This window comes from Cicer arietinum, chromosome 3 (genome assembly GCF_000331145.2).
Source record: "Cicer arietinum cultivar CDC Frontier isolate Library 1 chromosome 3, Cicar.CDCFrontier_v2.0, whole genome shotgun sequence".
NCBI lineage: Eukaryota > Viridiplantae > Streptophyta > Magnoliopsida > Fabales > Fabaceae > Cicer > Cicer arietinum.
The window spans coordinates 65,118,376-65,138,112 of record NC_021162.2 but is presented as its reverse complement, the minus strand read 5'-3'; the positions used below and the strand labels follow the sequence as shown (position 1 = coordinate 65,138,112).

At 31.1% G+C, this 19,737-nt stretch overlaps 1 protein-coding gene across 3 annotated transcripts in view; it reads left to right on the top strand.

The window, feature by feature from the left end:
• Positions 1-15,301, top strand: part of LOC101497377 (probable polyribonucleotide nucleotidyltransferase 1, chloroplastic) — a 16,440-nt gene extending 1,139 nt beyond the window's left edge. The window contains exons 2-25 of one of the 3 annotated variants that reach the window (XR_012162256.1): positions 1,069-1,137; positions 1,446-1,552; positions 1,622-1,664; positions 2,113-2,196; positions 3,013-3,077; positions 3,957-4,113; positions 4,734-4,790; positions 5,384-5,497; positions 6,386-6,652; positions 7,211-7,282; positions 7,537-7,650; positions 8,271-8,363; positions 9,543-9,721; positions 10,403-10,586; positions 11,244-11,291; positions 11,460-11,532; positions 12,124-12,197; positions 12,320-12,427; positions 12,524-12,618; positions 13,090-13,153; positions 13,413-13,466; positions 13,559-13,600; positions 14,402-14,889; positions 14,983-15,301. Coding sequence is in view for 2 of the 3 variants with exons in the window: in XM_004493159.4 (XP_004493216.3) it covers positions 1,069-1,137; positions 1,446-1,552; positions 1,622-1,664; positions 2,113-2,196; positions 3,013-3,077; positions 3,957-4,113; positions 4,734-4,790; positions 5,384-5,497; positions 6,386-6,652; positions 7,211-7,282; positions 7,537-7,650; positions 8,271-8,363; positions 9,543-9,721; positions 10,403-10,586; positions 11,244-11,291; positions 11,460-11,532; positions 12,124-12,197; positions 12,320-12,427; positions 12,524-12,618; positions 13,090-13,153; positions 13,413-13,466; positions 13,559-13,600; positions 14,402-14,794 (2,556 nt within the window). In the remaining variant the exon portion in view is untranslated. Of the gene's footprint in view, positions 1-1,068; positions 1,138-1,445; positions 1,553-1,621; positions 1,665-2,112; positions 2,197-3,012; positions 3,078-3,956; positions 4,114-4,733; positions 4,791-5,383; positions 5,498-6,385; positions 6,653-7,210; positions 7,283-7,536; positions 7,651-8,270; positions 8,364-9,542; positions 9,722-10,402; positions 10,587-11,243; positions 11,292-11,459; positions 11,533-12,123; positions 12,198-12,319; positions 12,428-12,523; positions 12,619-13,089; positions 13,154-13,412; positions 13,467-13,558; positions 13,601-14,401 lie in introns of all 3 variants that reach the window. The other 2 variants (XM_073365908.1, XM_004493159.4) reach the window with 2 other exon arrangements.
• The last annotated feature ends 4,436 nt before the right edge of the window (positions 15,302-19,737 follow it).

Sequence of the window (19,737 nt, the reverse complement as noted above, 5' to 3'; positions counted from 1 at the left end):
ATATATATATAAATATATTGAAAGGTTTGGGTCAGCTGGAGTTTTCTGTTCAGCTGCAAAATCTCCAGTCATCTACATATTTTATAGGCCACATTTGCACCTCTGAATTATGTAAGTTTGTGGGCTGGCATACTAAGCCTATGTTTGGATTCGTAATTCTGCATCCCCATGCAATTTTTGCTGTGATATTAAGAAGCTCCACTTTGTTGCTTCTAGGTAGAAGTGCCGCATCACCGCAATTCCTCTAAAATCCAAACACACGCTAATCTGCATACTATATAAATATTTTTTTAAATGTACAAGTTATAAAGACACTCATACATTCACTTAGATATAATCATGCATTATACTTATGCATATTTCTTTAGTGAATTCAAAATAATTCATTTAAACATTCAACACCAATATAAAGGCTTTATGTCTTAAATACATCATATCAAATGTATTAGATAAATTTATATTCTGCATAGTGCATGTATTAATCCATTTGTTATTACTATTTAAAAATATTAAAAATTGAAGAAATGTAATAAGAATTAAATACTTTGTGGGTTAGCAGGCAAGTATGTTAACTGAGGACCATAGCATGTTTAAACCGGGCACGTAGGCCCACATTTGCATGGGCCTACAATATGCTTTGTCCCAACTCACGTAAGTTACATGTGAAATTGATTAGTGTGCAGATCTGGACTCATACTCAGCACTAGTTGATATCTCTCTCTATTTCCTTTTAATTTTGTATAATGTACCCTATTACTCAAGTAGTTGGACTTCTAGTATGATATGGTAAAAAAACAAATCGTTGGATCTTGCAAATCATATATATGACACTGAATCATACCGGGCCATGCATGTAATGCACAAGATTGTGGTAAAGTTTGTTTCAATTTCTTTCCAAGATTACGCCTTTGATTTGGTTAGAGATTTTTTTGGTTCCAAATGGCAAATATTCATAATGTTGTATTTTACATTATTGTTGTAGCTGGGGTGTGATTGTTGCAAAAGTATGTTGATAGAGTAAAAGAGACACATTAAGTATTAACTAATAGGTTTTGTGGCATTCTACAGATTTTGGTTGAGACTGGCCATATGGGAAGGCAAGCAAGTGGCTCTGTTACAGTTACAGATGGAGAGACTGTAAGTTTCCATATTGCTTTTTTATTTTATTTTAATTTATCCATGATTGTGAATATTTCCATATGGGTCAAAATTGTGTTAAAAAAGGAAAACCACTTCCTTTGTCTGTGTAAGGCTTGGAAAATCCTCACTTCTTAAGATATCTAACTCAATATTATAAGATACATGACATTTATGAGGGGTGTGTGAGGGCTCTTGCAGAGGGTTGGTTGTTAAACATCAAGCCATTTATGTGCTTTCACCTAATAGCTTAAATTTTTAGATTGTTGATTCTCGACAAAACATAACATTGGCATTTTTAAATGCAGATTGTCTACACCACTGTTTGTTTCAATGATGTTCCTAGCGAGCCATCTGATTTTTTCCCCCTTTCTGTGAATTATCAAGAGCGTTTTTCAGCTGCTGGTCGCACTAGGTATGCCTTAAACACGTTTTCAATAATTCTTCTGTTTTGTTTCTGCTGATGTGCAATTATGTTTTGCAGTGGAGGTTTTTTCAAACGAGAAGGAAAGACAAAGGATCACGAGGTACGAGTTATTCTAACTTCTCTACTTCAATTGACAATTAATCTTGATACCGGACACTCACATAGACTGTAACAATCCGTAAACTTATATGGCAAGTTGCTTCCTCCTTGGTTGAGAGATTCAATCTTGCTTCTGATATAGCCAGCTAACTTTTGTAACTTGTTGGTCTTTTCATATCTGTGATAGAGATTTGAGAGTAGAAAGGAAGATAAGGTGCATTTTGTTGGGCTGAGAATGCCAATAATATTAGGCTGAGACAATTTCCAACTCATATTTTGTAGAACTGTTTTCTTTTAATTTTTTTATGGGAGGGTTTTCCTTGTTTGATCTGAATAGCTCTTTTTCGACAAAAGAAGAAATCTTAGTTATATAAATTTTTTGCTATCCGGAAAAGAGTTTTGTTCTTAATTCTTTTCGTTATTTTTGTATTGTCATCTATTGCTTGCAGGTTCTTATTTGTAGATTGATTGATAGGCCTCTGCGTCCTACTATGCCTAAGGGCTTCTACCATGAAACACAAATATTATCTTGGGTATGGTTGTTACGATTTCCTTTCATAATGAAATTTTATTTATCATTTGTCTTTCTACTTTAGTTGGTCTTTCTCTAAGTTTTTTATTTTCTACTTTAGTTGGTCTTTCTCTAAGTTTTTTATTTTGCTTATGTTGTAGTGGGTTGATGGCCCAATTTCGTTGTGTTGGGATTGAACTGATGTAGTAGTGTAGTGTTAACAATGTCCAATAATTATATGATGAAATATATAGAAATATGTAACAGATATTAAATTGGTTGTCAAACAAAATATTGGACCAAGAAAGTTATCTTTATTCAACTTTGCCTTAATATTTTTTATAATTTTAAAAATATCATAAGCATCATTTTCATATTAGAAACTTAAATGCTTCTCATTAGTTGTATGAGTCGTGAAATTTTTTGTAATTAGCTAAGAATTAGTTAACTAATTTTTTTAACTTATAAAAACATTTGCCCGTCGATTGAAAAAAATTATGGATACATTTTTTTTACGGTAAAATTATGGATATGTAATTATAGAGAAAACTGTTTTTTTCTTCCCCTTTCTTGTTGACCTTCATTAGATGTTAGTGAATCTCATAAGTTGCAGTTGGTAGGAAAGTAATTTATAGTTTCTACATGAATTGGTTGGTGCTGTGAATATCATCTCTGTCAAATAACAGCTTAACAATATTTATTTCATTTCTCTGCTGTACTAACTTAAAGGATTCACATCTTTTGCTTTATTCTTTCCTTATTCTATTATCGTGCTTTAAAATATCTGTATCGTGTGGAAAATCACATGATATTATCTGCTGGGAATTTTCTCTTCTAGGTTTTGAGCTATGATGGATTGCATAGCCCCGATTCTTTGGCTGTCACTGCAGCTGGTATAGCACTGTAAGTTGGTCATTTAGTTTTGCTGCCAACCCTGCACAATGCTATCTATTTTCTTTTAAATATTCACAAAAACTTCTTGTACTTTTGTTTACTAAAATATAAAATTAAAGAGAGTTGAGTAAACAGAGGAAATAAATACAAATAGAAAGGAGTTTAAGAAATCTTGTAAAAGATGTGAAAATAACACATACATACAGTGATCTCTGAGATATAAAAAATTAAAAATACAAAAAACATATCTAAGCTATGAAGCTTGGGTCCGTAGTACAGATACGGGTACGACACAGATATGCTGATATGAGAAGTTTTTTTAATTCAAGATACGATATGGCTTAGATACGGTAGCAAAATTTTATAGGAAAACTTAGATAGATACAAAATACTTGTAAAGAAAGAGACATTGATTGATTTTTGTTAATGCATAACTATGATGGTCACAATTTACAAAAAGATACTTATGATCATAACTATAATTATGGAGTTTTCATCTATATCAAAATATATTATAACATTATCGGTGACACTGAAGTTGTAACAAAAAAAAAGGGGAGATTGCGAAACGTCTCTTTGTTTATGGAGGAGAGAGTTTCTTTTCTTTCAACATAGACGTATCCGGTTATGTCACGCTATATCCATGATGAATCCCAAACATATCTAGTAACTAATATCTTTAAAAGTAATTAAAAAAAAATCGGATTCTTTTGAGATACACATCTGAGAATATCCTAGGAATATTGGTACCTGATACGTATTTGGCATAGATACTTCACCCATTTTGGAGTATTTGGGCTTCATAGCATCTAAGTTAAGTTGGAGGTTTCTTGGTTACATTCATGATGCTATGCATAACCATTATTCTTAATAATTTAATTTCCACAGTGCACTTTCAGAAGTGCCCATGACAAAAACAGTTGCTGGAGTTCGAATTGGCCTTGTTGGTGATAAGTATATTGTAAACCCTACTACTGAGGAGATGGAAAACTCTGAGTTGGACCTCATGCTGGCTGGCACAGACAGTGCAATATTGATGATCGAGGTAATAACATCACTTGCTTGTGATCAATAACATGTTAGAGATATGATAATAGAACAGAAACTGGCAATATTTGTTATTTGTAATTCCAAAGAAAATCATGCACGTATATCAGTTTAGGCCTTGGTACAGTGCTGTGGAAATGCTGAAAAGTGAAAACCCAAAAAACCCTGTTTTAATTACCAAGATTCAACCAGAGATTTGCATTTGTAATAGGACCTTATTTTCGACGTAACTTATTTTGTGCAGCCAAATATAAGAAGTTTAACATATTAAAGATCCGTATTTGAAACCCAGTGTTAATGTATTTCTATTATTTATCCACATCAAGTAAATGCTGACCCAGCTATCAAGTTTTGTTATCGAATTAGCACCTGCCAGCAGGGATAATAAATTCCAAAGTTGTCCTACACTTAAGACTAAGTATTTTGCAAAAGAAGAAATGTCACCGCATACTTCCAGCCTTGTTAAAGACAAGTTGCAGGAATATGCATTGATGTTGGTACATAAAATGCTGGTCAAATAATAATTTTCCAGAATCTAATATCTTTCCAGTCTTGTTTCTTGGAACTTTTATAGTTTTACTTTCATACTGAATAAAATGGTATAAAATTTTATTGCAGGGTTATGGCCATTTTCTTCCAGAAGAGAAGCTACTTAAAGCTGTAGAAGTTGGTCAGGTTGTTATGTTATGATAGTGTTGTGTAATATAGTTAGTAGAGATTTTTTTCTAAAATTACGGCTGATTTGATTTGATGTGAATCATGTGATTTTTCCTGTTTTCTCTCTTGTAATTCCTTAATTATGTTAGAAGTTTAATTTTATACTTGCTTTGGAATTAACTGAAATAGAAATAAAATTTTCAGACACTTTTTCAACTCGTTATTTGTAGACCAGCTACTATTTTTTTATTTCTTTTTTGAAAAAAAGACAAGCTTACTAATGTATGTGTTTTGGAAACATATTCAATTATTCCATGACATTATTTCAACCTGCCATTCTTTTTTATGCATCTAGGTAGGCTATTAAGACCTATAACTCCTTTTTTAATGATTATTACGCCGTTGGGCATTGGAATTGTTCATTAGAAAAAGGTGATGTGGATATTCATCGGTACATAAGTAAGCCATTTGTCTCCCTAAGGAATTTAGTTATAGGTGGGTTTGGTATACTTTATGTTGTTGATGTTCTTATTTTTGTGTTATTTGTTTTCTTTGATTGTTTATGAACAACTCTGCACCGATGCTTAATCTTGTGTATTGTCTGTTGTCAGGATGCAGTGCGTGCAATTTGTAATGAGGTAGATGTCTTGGTCAAGAAATGTGGGAAACCAAAGATGACTGATGCCATCAAGTTGCCTCCTCCCGAGCTTTATAAATATGTTGAGGTATACCCTTTGCTATCCTATATCATATATTTTATTGTTTATTTGATAAAAAACTTTTTAAAAGTGTTCTCAGTTCATGAATTTCACTATGTGAGATGTTATTCTCTCCCCCAAAGTTCTTGTATTACTTGCAATTTGTTTCCTTTGTTCGTACAACAGTACTTAACATGATGAATACTATTGACTTTATCAAGGACCTGGCTAAGAGAATCCTGCTAAAACATATTAAAATAGGGCCTAATGACGAGTTATAGGTCTTAATGTGGCACATGAGAGCTTCCTGTCTATATATTCCTCTTTCTCTACGTGTAATTTCAATGGAATAGTTCTACTAGTGGGAAATTTCTAATATAGCAGCACTGACTTCTTGATTACATTGTGGATTTGTACTGCTTGCACTGGAGTTTTTAGTTGAGTATATTGGAGCTCTATCACCCTTCATTTGTTCCTATATTTGACAATTGGTTGGACCAGTAGTCAATGGACCCCATGCAAGAGAAAATTTGTCTGAGGGAAAACACACTGTTCCTATTCCATATCTCTAGTCAAGTTTATGGCTTTCATGATGATGATGTTGTGGTGTATCTCACCTTTCATTTCCCCTTGAAAAAGCCCAAGAATTGTTCCTCTAAAATTTCAGAAACTTGCTATGATATGTAATTTGGCGTGAAGTTTTCTTGTTTTTATTTTATTTTTGTTTCCTTTCTCTAGTCATTGTGGCTCATTTGCTGATATTGATAGTTTGTTGCAAGTAATTTTTGTGAAAGAAATTGGCATTAACTTATTTGACTGTCCTGTTCAACAAAATGATTGAAGGCTTTCATTAAATGGTTTTGTTGAACATTTGTTAGGATTGAAACTGAAGTGAGTGGTAATATCAATATGCAGGAAATTGCTGGTGATGAGTTGGTAAAAGTTCTTCAAATTAGAAACAAAATACCAAGAAGGAAAGCCCTCTCATCATTAGAAGAAAAGGTTCTTAAGATACTTACAGAAAACGGGTTTGTCATAAATGACGCATCACCAAGGAGTAATGCTGAAACCATTGCAGAGATTCTTGAGGTTGAGGATGAAGATGAGGAAGTAATTGTTGATGGTGAAGTTGATGAAGGCGATGTTCATATAAAGCCCACTCCACGCAAACCAACACTTTTAGTAAGTTCCATTCATATAGTTCCATTGCTTTATTTTTTTATGTTTTCTTTTCTGTTACGAAGTGATACATAATATTGGCATTATAGGCTCAGTGCTCTCTATGCTCATTGTTATGTTACAAAGCAGAGAGAGAAGTTGTCTTGTCCGAAGGAGGTCATGCTCTGCTGGTATTCTCTTTACTGCAAGAGCTCTTGGAGTTGGAGCTACTTTTCCATTCAATGAAGTCATATAATCAGTAATTCAGATTGGTTTTCTAACAATATATTACCTTTTTCCCAGTAATTTTAACCTCTCTGACCCAAGAACTGTGACAAAGATGTTAATTAGTTTTTCTTTTCCTTTTGCATTGGTCAATTTTTTTTGGCAGTAGACATTATGTTCTTTCTAAATTTAGTTTCATGTATTCGAGCTATAGTATTTTCTCTCCCTCGATTCTTGGCATTACTTGATTGGTCATTGATGTACAGATTATGCCCTGCCCTCTTGAGTGCGTGTTGTTCTGAACTAGTTTTATTTTACCTTTTCACTTACATATATATTGTTTATTTCTTCTTACAGTTTTCTGAGGTAGATGTGAAGTTGGTATTTAAGGAAGTCACATCCAAGTTTTTGAGGAAACGTATAGTAGAGGTATGAACACTTTACATAAAATACTATTCTAACATAATTATATAAGCATCATTTATTTCTGTCCTAGAAAGTAAATGAAGTTGTTATGAACCGAAAAGGATGATATGATAGCTTTGGTCTACATATCTACTCAAGTCTTTGTGGAAGCACAAATGGAACATATTCCACTGAAAGAGTCTACAGGGTGTTACTGTTCTTAACCTACCAAGCAGAAAAATCTGTGTTTATCAATGTCTTTTCTATGCATGTGACAGGGTGGGAAAAGGAGTGATGGTAGAACACCAAATGAAATTCGTCCAATTAACTCAAGCTGTGGCCTGTTACCTAGAGCACATGGAAGTGCTCTTTTTACGAGGGGCGAGACACAGGTTTGTGGCGACTTTTCTTTGTATACGAATTTATGCTTTGATGTTATGTGGTACTGTCTTTATATGCTCATGCAGCTATGAAGCATGGATACTACAAACAAGGATAAGTATTTGTCCTATTTACACACTTTGTTTCACATTTAAAGATCCACCCATTCCTCGAGTTGTTCACCTCAGCAGATCTCAACCAACTAGGATATAATTTAGAGAAACTAGGTACTAGAAATGCACCTTGCATTAATCAAGGTATGCGAAACTTTATAAAGATGGTATTCTATAACTTGTATAGGCTGGCTGACAATTATTATCTGTTAAACCTCATTTCTTATTTGCAAATAGCACTACTAGATCCAATAGCCTATACACTTTTTCTTGGATACATCAAATATTTAATTACTTAACAGCAGAGTTCCAGCCTTGTGGGGTTCAAGGAAGGGTCGGTTCCATTGTGGATCTATTTCCCCCTTTTTGGCAATCTGGTGCACTATGAGTCTCCCATGATAACTAGAAACCATTTGTCGTTTTATGTTTAATGTAGAGTTTTTCTTTTGATACTTTGATAGTGATATTCATATCTGCATCTTAACTTGAGTTGCTAATCTGCGTTGTCTGTTTGGCAGTCACTAGCTGTTACTACACTTGGAGATAACAAGATGGCACAAAGAATAGACAATCTTATGGGTGTTGATGATTACAAGAGGTTCTACCTGCAGGTCTTGTTAGAACTTTGACTACTTTTATCTTATGTGTGTTTGCCATCTATACTGAGCAATGGTTAAAAATCACAACTGGATTGGTTGGCTTGACTTGTAAATGAGTCATTTGTCAAGTTCAGTTCATGGTTAGAGCTTTAGATGCTAAGAAACAAGATAAAACACACTGCAACTGCTAAGCCATGTGGTGCTGTTGGTGTTATTACATAAATTTATTTTTCTTTTCTTTTACGCTTAAATTTTTAAAAACTCTTTGTATATTATTCAAATGAATTATTATTTTACAATAAAAACATGTTGTTTAACATAATAACTTTTCCAGCATATAAAATATCTAGAAAATCTTACAGTTTTGAATTATAATTTTATTTATGAACTTCTATGCGTTTAATATCAACAATGTCTCATCTTTTTGTAGGAATTGTTTCCCATAATTTGGCAAAATTATTAAGGATTTTTTTCTTCATTTTTAACATGTTTTGGCATTGTTTCTTATTTGTGATATGAAACCAACTCATCAGCTCACAATTTTCCATAAATAAAATTTGAAAACTAAACCCTGTTGTTTTCTTCTATAATATTCCATGACTTGATTATTCATGAAAACTAAGATCATAATGAAGATCTTCCATGATCTGTATTTATGCTTGTATAGGAAGTTTTCATCTTGGTGATTGGTTAAATGCATAACTTTCTTTGTAGATCTTCCATTTTCCGCTTTACAGAATTTTCTCTCAATTTCTTTCTTTTTCTATCAATTCACAATCTTAACTACAAATTATCATTTATTTTTATAATTATTTGATACTTCATTAAATAACTTCAAATGAATGTGTAACAGACTTTTTAAAAATATAAGTAAATATCGACTGTCAGATTATGTATCTACAAATTTTTTATTTAGACAAAACTTTGTATGCTTGATCATTAATATAATATTACAATAATTAACGGTTGGATTGATGAAATTCAATGTTTATAATAAATTATTAAGCGGAGTAACTCAACCAAAAGTTACTCCTGGAGTAACTTGATCTCTCTTTTTATATAAATATAGATATTTATAGTTGCGCTTTTTTGTACATGAAGAAAATTGTTGGAACAAATAGTTTTATTGTAATTTTTTTTGTAAAATTATCTGAATGCAAATCGTTTGTACTAATTCAACAAAATTTGCAGTATTCGTTCCCTCCTTCATGTGTTGGAGAGGCTGGCCGGATTGGCGCACCGAGTAGAAGAGAAATTGGTCATGGGATGCTTGCTGAGAGATCGCTTGAAACAATTTTGCCTTCTGAAAATGACTTCCCTTACACTATTCGTGTTGAGAGTACTATTACAGAAAGCAATGGTTCTTCAAGGTGAGTTATATATATATAAATCAAATATTATTTCAGATTTTCTTTAATTATAAATTTGAATTAAATCTTATTTTAGATTTTATTCAAAAACATAAATTTTTTTTCATACTCTTTTAAAGTCAAATATATTATTTATATAAAATACTCTTGTTAATATCAAAATTCAAAATATAACATCTTCTTGGGTTTCAACCTAATCTTATATTAGTATTATAACTTCGCTAAATATCAATAATGATGGTATTATAACTTCACAATATCAATAATGCTTCTATATGTGATATAGAAACATAAATAGTCAAATATATATGTTCCAGAAAGAAGAATCTTGAATCCCTAGATATATAATAATCAAATATTAAATCTAAATCCTTATAATTATCCTTAATTTTGCAATCTAAAAATAAATTGAAAATTATTTTATTTACAAATCCCTATAACGATATATATATATATATATATATATATATATAAAGATCAAACATGAAGCCACATTCCTTAATTATATGTGATCGAGATTCTCCTATGAACAATGTATATATTAAATGAAATCTTATGTGTTGGGCTACAAACTTGTGTTGGCATTCATATAATAATAATGTACAATTGTTTAGATGCTATTAGGATTTTAGGAATTGTTTTTAATACACCTATTTAACGTGATTTTCTTTTGTTCTATAGCATGGCATCTGTTTGTGGAGGTTGCTTAGCATTGCAAGATGCCGGGGTTCCTATTAAGTGCTCAATTGCTGGAATTGCAATGGGTTTGGTTCTTGATACCAAGGAATTTGGTGGAGATGGAACTCCGCTTATTCTGTCCGACATAACTGGATCTGAAGATGCATCTGGAGATATGGATTTTAAGGTTTTTATTTACATAATTGAACTTGTGATACCTATTTGTTCATATTTTTATTTTGTTAAATAAGTGATTCTTACAGTTCAGTTGGATTTCTTTTAAATTTTCGTTTCTACTTCATATATATTTGTTAGAGATTAATAGTCAGCCTTTAGTGTAACCGAACTAGCTGTTATCATGTTCGGTAAACTTCATGAAACTTTCTGTGAATTGCGTAACAAATTTAGGGGGTATAGTCAGTTATGAAACTTCATGAAATTTAGGGTGTAAACTTCATGAAACTTTCTGTGAATTGCATCCACCCTGAGTTTGAGGGGTAAATGTAAGAGTAGTACTTAGGCCAGTTATGTTCAGCTGTTATATTTTGGTGCTGCAGATAATGCTTTTGCATGCCATTTCTTATATCAAAAATAGTTATAGTCAGCTGTTGCCCTAACTGACCTTTCTTTCATGTATAAATATAACAGACAGTTTCATTAGTTTTATTCAACTAAAAGTTCTCAGAAACTGAAAGTTTCACCGATTCTATACTGTTCCTTCATCTCCGTTTCACTTGTTTTTGGTTTCTGCTACTTTCTCGCCACTTTTTGATTTCGAACAATATTTGATCGATAAGATGATGATATTGATATGATAATGTTCTGACAATGATATATAATGCAGGTTGCTGGGAATGAAGATGGCATAACTGCATTTCAGATGGACATTAAGGTGAAATAGTATGGACATTTTAATGCTAATAGTAATGTTTTGAAATGCTTATTTCCTTTTTTCTCTAAAAACGTTTCTCCTTAATAATAAATAATAACTTACATTATTTGATAACTTATATTTATACAATATTGTTCTCTAGGGGATAATAATTTATTGCTATAACAGGTGGGTGGAATTACCTTGCCCATCATGAGAGAAGCACTCCTACAGGCAAGAGAGGGCAGAAAGCATATACTTGGTAAGTTAAAAGCTGAAACATATTAGGAGTGTATTTGGGTGAATGTTTAAAAAGATAATTTTGAATGACACTGATTTTGTTTAGTTAATTTGGGTACAATTGAAATCAAAGTGAGGTGATTTATAATTGAATATTTTTACTCTAAAAGCAAGCTTGAAGCTAAACCAAGTGTAAGTTTTTCAAATCAATAAAAAAGCTATTTTTTTAATCTTATTTAGCTAAACCGAGGTTGATAGACAGTTAATTTTTCCTGATAGTTACCAAACACCTTTATTTTCACTGAAGTCAAGTCTGACAGAAGGAGAAATCAATTCCAATACTCTACTGTGAAGCCAAACACACAAGAACCTTATGAGAAAGGGAGAGTTTTCAATATTTTCCCTTTGCTGTTTTGCAGTTTAAAATAGATACCACTTTGTGCACCATCCTTTTCAAGGCCTTTCAAATTTTCTTTTTGATTATAATTCACTTATGGTAAAATAAACATAATATGCATGTGATTTGGGATGCAAATTTTCAAGGCCTTGGTTGTTGTAGAAGTCCTAAATATGTTTGTATTTTCTTGTTGATTTCTTCTATTACCTAATCTAGGAGAAATGATGAATTGCTCGCCCCCTCCAGCAAAAAGGCTTTCAAAGTATGCTCCTCTGATTCACGTCATGAAGGTCTGTTAGTTACTTTGCTTCTTTTCCCACATTTGTTATCACCCAGTTGTGCATTTTATGTCCTCATCCCAAACTTTTGATCTTCAACATATGACATCTCGTTCTTATATCTAAAAAAACAGGTCAGACCGGATAAAATAAATCTCATAATTGGTTCTGGTGGGAAAAAAGTGAAGAGCATTATTGAGCAATCTGGAATAGAGGCTATTGATACTGAAGATAATGGCACTGTATGTCAACAATCGGATTATGTATATGCTTTTATGGGATTATTACAGTACTTTTCTGTTGATATACAATGATTAACTTTTCTGTGGCTATTGCAGGTGAAAATATATGCGAGAGATTTGGCTAGTTTAGAGAAATCTAAGGCTATCATTAGTAATTTGACAATGGTTCCAAGTGTTGGTGATGTATATAGGTAATTATCCCTTTGTTCTTCTGCTTATATTGGTCTGTTGCTTGAACTGATATGACTATTTTCAACGGCACAAGTTAGTGAACTTTTTTTATTTTTTAAAATTAAAATATGTGAAAAATGAGTATTCTTAAAGAGTGAAACAATCCATAAAAGATAGAGTGAGACATTTGCAAGGGACTCGTAGTGTTCAACTGCTGTACATTATAAAAAGGAGGATACCCTAAGGATTGAGAATTGTATATTCATCATATATACAATAATAACAAGGAGGATCTTTGTATATTGATTATTATTGTGTTTTTTTCTTCTCTATTTTATGCCATGAATCACATATTTTCCCGTTTCTTTTGTCTTAACGAACTTGTCCTTTATAAAAACAAGGCATTATTTATCTTTTGATGTCTGTTTTTTGTTGTTGCGAAACTACTCATCAAAAGACTATATATAATGGTTCTTCCGTGTTTACCTCAGGAACTGTGAAATCAAATCAATAGCTACGTATGGAGTTTTTGTAGAGATAGCTCCTGGACGGGAGGTACATACTTTCATCATGTAAAAAGTTTTAAAAATAGAATTATTTCCTTGTGTTATAAATTATTTAAATTTAGTATTTATTATTGCTGTGTTTATTATTACTCAAATGATCTGAAAATGTACGAATTTGCATCTTTTTTTTTCATTTCATTTGATAATACTTTAAAAAGTTTTGAAGATAAAAGGTATTGCTTATCTAGAATGAAAGAAATTCCAACCTTTTTAACTAATATTTGGACACTTTTTCTCATTTTATGTAGGGACTTTGCCATATTAGTGAACTGAGTTCAGGTTGGCTACCTAAGGCAGAAGATGTAAGCATTTTATTTTGATTCCTTTTTCAAAGAAACAAATTGTCTTTGGATGCAATTAATGTTGGGATATTATTTAACCTATATTTTCCTAGGTTTTCAAGGTGGGAGATCGGATTGATGTTAAACTTATTGAGGTATGTCTTTTTAATTTTTGTTAGCTTTAATTCATGCTCAACATAATCGGTGGTCATTAAATACCCAGCAGATTTATAGTAGTTCTTGGAATTTGGGTTCAGCTTAACTGTATCTTACAATTCTAACATTTTTTTTTTACTTTTTCATATGTTCAAACATAGTAGATACTTGTTAGCCTAATATTATATTTTTAGAATGTTAAATCTTATTTAGTTTGTAATATGTAATTATGCATTAGTAAAATCTGAATCAACCAATCTAGTTCAAACCTCACTTATTTGGACCGGATCAAATTTTTTTAAGAAAATAATCCAAACCAAACTGAATTGCATATGTTTGTAATCTTTGGATCAAATGATTTTTTAACACAACCAATGCAAACCTAACTGTGAACACCCCTTTGTTTGACTTTCACCTTTCCTTTTCTATTCTCTGAAGTAGGGACGAAATGGCCTTTGTAAGATACAGTTGGTTGCTTGCCTTAATATATGCCTTTGTGGAGTTTCTTTTTTTAGTATTTTTTTTAGATTCTTTCTTATCATTTGAACTATCTACTAAAGTTGGTAATATTGCATCTAGTCAAGTCAACCCCATGTTGGTCAGTTGGAATACATCTTTCGTATGCTTTGTTATTAACTGTGTAAAATTATATTAAAGAGGCAAGTTACGTTTAACACTAGCAACGTATGATGAAGCCATATATGATGAAATGATTCTTGTATTCTTGGTTTCTTAATATTTGATTTTACCAGATCTCATGGTAAGCATTCTTTCTAATTGATTTTAAGCATGTGCTGCAGATAAATGATAAGGGACAGCTGCGTCTTAGTCACCGAGCACTGCTTCCTGATGCAGATCCAGACAATTCAAATTCAAATGCTACAGCAGCTTTGCCAGACTCAGCTAATAATGGTTTGTCGGATGAAGCTACAAGCCTGACAAATGCTGGTTTAGTTGAAGGGAAAACTGAACAGACTAATGATAATTTTAACACTCCCAAAGGCACAGTCTCGTCTAAAAGGAATTCGGAGGACGATTCTGTACTTCCATCGAAAAAGTTTATCCGGAGATCGGTCAGCCCTTCCCAGGATAAGCCCGTGGCTAACAAAGACAAGATAAAGAAGACCGGCAATAGAGCAGTAAGTAGTGTCTCTGGCAAAGATGAAAGTAGTTTGGTTGGTGAACAGGCATAAAATTGTGAGCCAAAATATTTGCATGTAAAACTGAGAATGGTGATGCTTATGATAAAAATGGTTTCATATGCACACGAAGGAGGTTGCCTCGAATGGTATGAGCAGTCTATCAATTCATTGTATTGATATATACCTATCATGTTTTGGTGGCATGTGTTCTAATAATACTTAGTTATTCCGTTTCTCAGAAAAGATTTCCAATGAAGATTTTTCGGCACATCCCGGTGCCTGAACTGGGAGTATAGAAACTTACGGGACTCTATTTTTTAAGGCAGATAATCTTGCTTGTGAAGGAAAGGTGCCAGATTTTTACTATCTGGTGGTCCTTTTGTATAGTTTGTAATCTCACTTGTAATTTTACTGATATTTGTATGTGACAGTATCTCATGGGAATTTTTTCTGCTTCTCCCAATGATATCTTCGAACTTAAGCCTTGTACTCTGATCTTCAATTATTTAAATGATGCTTCCTTGTGATAACTCCTATTTTGGAAGTATCACGTGTAAATCTTAGCACAACAATACAAGTTATAACGGAGAATTGATATCAATATAATATATTAAAATAAAATTTTAAAATAATATGTTGATACTTCATATATTTTTATATGTTATGTAAACTTAATTTTATTACATCCTTTAATAGTGTAATGTGATGTTTTCAGAATTCATTTATTTTTTATTCTTTATTTTACTACTTCTTTGTTTATATCTCTATAATTAAAAAATCGACAATAAAAAATATGACTTCCATTATAAATTTATTTTAATTGTCATTTTCTTTTTTAATTTAGTGCATATAAATGCATTATAATATTTTTATTATTAAAATGTAGCAACCATAAATACCACAAAATATTTAAAAACATTATCATCATATATTAAAAATCAATAATTAAATATTTTGAGTTTGTTGATTATATATATTCTCTATAAAAGATAATTAAACTAAAATACTTTTGAAAGAAACACGTAGCATAAAACCTGTAAGTGAGAATTAGTTTTAGGAAGTTTAAATGAAAATAAAACATGAATCATAAAATATACGAAATAGTAGTTCATTCAACTAGTTAAAAAAGAATAAAAAAATAATAGTACTCAAGATAAAAAGTAAAACAAAAATAAAAATAATGATCATATGAAAAAACAATGCTGACAAATATATTTCAAATCAATACTTGCAAAATATATATTTTATTTTTTATAGGAAAAAGTATTCTATAATGATTAAATATTTAAAACAAAATAAAATGTATACGAACAATCACTCATCTTTGTTTAATAATATTTTTAGAGTGAAAATCACTCATTTTATTTTAAACTTTTTAGTTGTGTATAAAAACTATCACTCATATTTTTTTAATTATATATTTTATAGTAAAAATCACTCATTTTATTACAAAATTTTGTGATACAACTACTATTCCTATAAACTAAGAAACATACAAATATTGAAATTATTTTCCTGATCAGATTAGTACATTTATAGACTATAAATATCACTTTAAAACTTTTATAAAAATTTACGTTTAAAGAAAATTTTATAAAATTACACCCACACAACTCACATTTATCTTTTAGTCTAATAATAAATTGACACATACGATACTTTTTGATTTAATATATGACACTTATGGTTACTTTAGAAGCTTTAGTTTAGTGGTGACAAAAGTTGGTATTGGTGACTAAACTTGAATAAATCATTTGCAAACATCATATCTATGTGTCACCTCTAGAAAACTCAAAATTCTACTCATCCATCATTCTCAATTGAAATAATGAAATTAATTGTGCCCAACAAAGAATAAAATTTATTACTCTGTGCACTAAATATTTAACAAAAAATTCATCTTACTGAGGTGTTGGATGAGTATGATTTAATAATATATTTATTTATTTCTTAAAAATGGACTATAACTTTTTAGAAATGTCTAATATGGTCCCGTTTCAAAGATGTATATCGTTATTTTTAATAAATTTATATTTATTTTTCAATTTTTATTAGTTTAAAATTCAATTTTTTACTAAAAATGGTACGGGTCCATTTTGGACTATTTTTTGAGAGTTTTATATCAGACATTATAATTTTTTAACATTTAAATGACAGATTGATATGAAATAGTTGGACCTTGATAGAAAATTGTTAAGGGAAAAATTAGGAATTAGTTTTTGTAAAATGTGTATTTAGATTTGTAAATTTATGTGTATATGTATGTTAAATACTGACATTGTTAGGTTGAGCATAATGTCTCAAATTCTAACTCAAGACATCACAGTTGTGTGCGTTACATTAAATAATATTGTTATTATATGTTAGTAGTAAGGATATTTTAGTTTTTTTAATTCTCTAGTATGTTAACATATTGTAACACTAGCAAATATAATCTTTGTTTATGAAATCTAGCAAAGAGTTCATTCTTCTATCATCCTCTTCTTCGTCATCTATGTTTAAGTTAGATTATTATTGTTAACATGCTATCAAAGAGTTTTGGTTGTTCTTGGGATCTACTGTACAATGATCCACAATCTAGTAGGATTCGGGGTCGACTTCCTTGCTCCATTTTTGTTTTCGACCCGATTCTACTTCTTTGTTTTCAATGTGGTTGTTCTTCTATTTTGAGTGTACTTGTTCTTTTGTTTCAAGTGTGATTTCATTTGGTTCTTGATTGACTCTATTGTTGATAGATTATCCCTAATTTATTTTGTTCTTAGTGATTGTGTCCGTTATATTTTATGTCATTGTTTGTCTAGGTTGGTGCTAATGACGACTCTCCTTAAGCTATTAGTGTCCACCTTAATGGACAAAATTACTCCTATTAGAGTTACGTGATGACAACTTTTTTGATTGGAAAAGATATGTGGGGGTTATATTGACGAAACTTCTATTAAACCTACAGATAAAAAGGATGAAACTAAATATGCAAAAGATTTGAAAACGTGAAATGTTAGTAATTAAAAAATCATTACTTGGGGTTAACAACTCTGTTGAGCAGTCTAGAGTGAAGGCGACCAAACATGAGAAGGGGTTGAATTGTGTTTGGCTAATTTCAAAACTCTTTTCTTAATTCTAATTATGATTCTGATTTGGTGACTTAATTGTATGGACTGGTCAGACGCAACAATAAATAGACAAAGCAAAAGTAAAAATAACACATTATATTTTATCATGGTCCACCACCATCTTGGTAGATACGTCCAATCTACTCACAAAGAATGATTTATCTATTAATTCCAAACTTGAATTACAACAACACATGATCCTATAAATCAGTATTCTCAAAACAACATGAACCTATAGACTTTTTTAAGCAAACCACACATTGACCCTATAAGTAAAGTCTTCTTTACACAACTTAAAACCTACATATTGTTAGAGGCAAACTACTCACTTGACCCTACAAGTCAAGTCTTCTTAAAACAACCTGAGATCCACAAATTGATTGAAGCACACTAAAGCAACTACCGAGTTGCGTTACAATGAGTTGGAAACTGGTTTGGTTTTGCTTCTACTAAGCATATTTGATACAATCATTTTTCCACGCTACAACACTTTAAATATTTTGCTTTGAACGAGTGCTCTTCTAGAACTTAAAACATTAAACTTTGAATACTTAGAAAATTGAGCTCTTGAGGTTTTTTTTAATAACATTGGTTTTTAGGATTTATGAGTTTGTTATTCGTGTTATTCTTTCTCTTTTTCAGCATTGATCCACTATTTATAGATGAAGTTAGGGTTCATCAATTTATTGTTGAGTTTCTGAATCGTATCTCCAATTCATTTGGTCAACATAGATTTCTTCTAAATATAATTTTGATTCATACGATCTTCATAATTTAACTATTAGGCAATTTTATTTCTCAATCTCATCTGAGCAATTCTTCTAGAAAGATATTTTGCGTATTTGTTCAGATGACGTTTGCAAACTGATTTATTTGAGTCTTCCTTCATATGCTCGATTGAATTTGGGCGGGAAGAAATTTGGGCTTGTTAATATTATTGCACATGAGCATGACGTTGTAATGTATTTTCGATAACTAAAAAGCAAGTTTTTCGGATAATCTCATCGGCGTTTGTTTTAGATTTTTCCATGAAAATTTTTATTTTTTCAAACTAAAAATTAATTTTTATTACTTGAAAGGTGTTTGTTTTAGATATTTGAGAAATTATTTTGTTAAAAATAATCATTTTTTTTTGTTAAAAATAAAAAATAGTAGTTTCTCACATTTATCTTCTCCGAGAAAGAGAAAGATGGTACCAAATTAAAAAACACAAAATCTATTATTTATTATATATATATATATATATATATATATATATATATATATATATATTTAAAACAGATTCGCATGCCACCTCATAGTATTTCTCCCACATGTGCAAACCTATCCCACCTCATAAAAAAACTTACGTGTACAGAGTTATCTTGTGTTTTTATGTTTCAACTCATTTTTTTCTACTTAATTTCTAAATAATTTTTTTCCTCTTTTAAACCCTCTAATCCCTAATTTTTTTAATGACTTCCTCCAACAATTTCTTCTTCCCTCTTGTGTACGTCTCAGTTATTCGCCATCCTCGCAAAATCATCTTCTTCTTCGAAATTGACGACTCTACTCCAAAGATATACTGAAAGAGGTATAGGTTGGTTCGTTGCAACAAAAAAATTATTCTCTTTGTCCATTTCTGATTTTGCTGCCACAAATTCAATTATATTCTATGCAATCTTTGAAATCAATTTGGGACTATCCAGAAAATCCAAGTTGGGATGAGACCATCCGACAAACTTCGCTATCCATCGTACCCAGAGCAAAATGGTACATGGAAATTCCAGGAATTAGTGTTTTTGAATGCTATGACAAGGTATATTTATACATCAATATTTTTTCCCTCACCCTTCTAAACTATTTTCCTTCTTTAGTTGTTTTTAAGTATTACTTTGCTTTGTG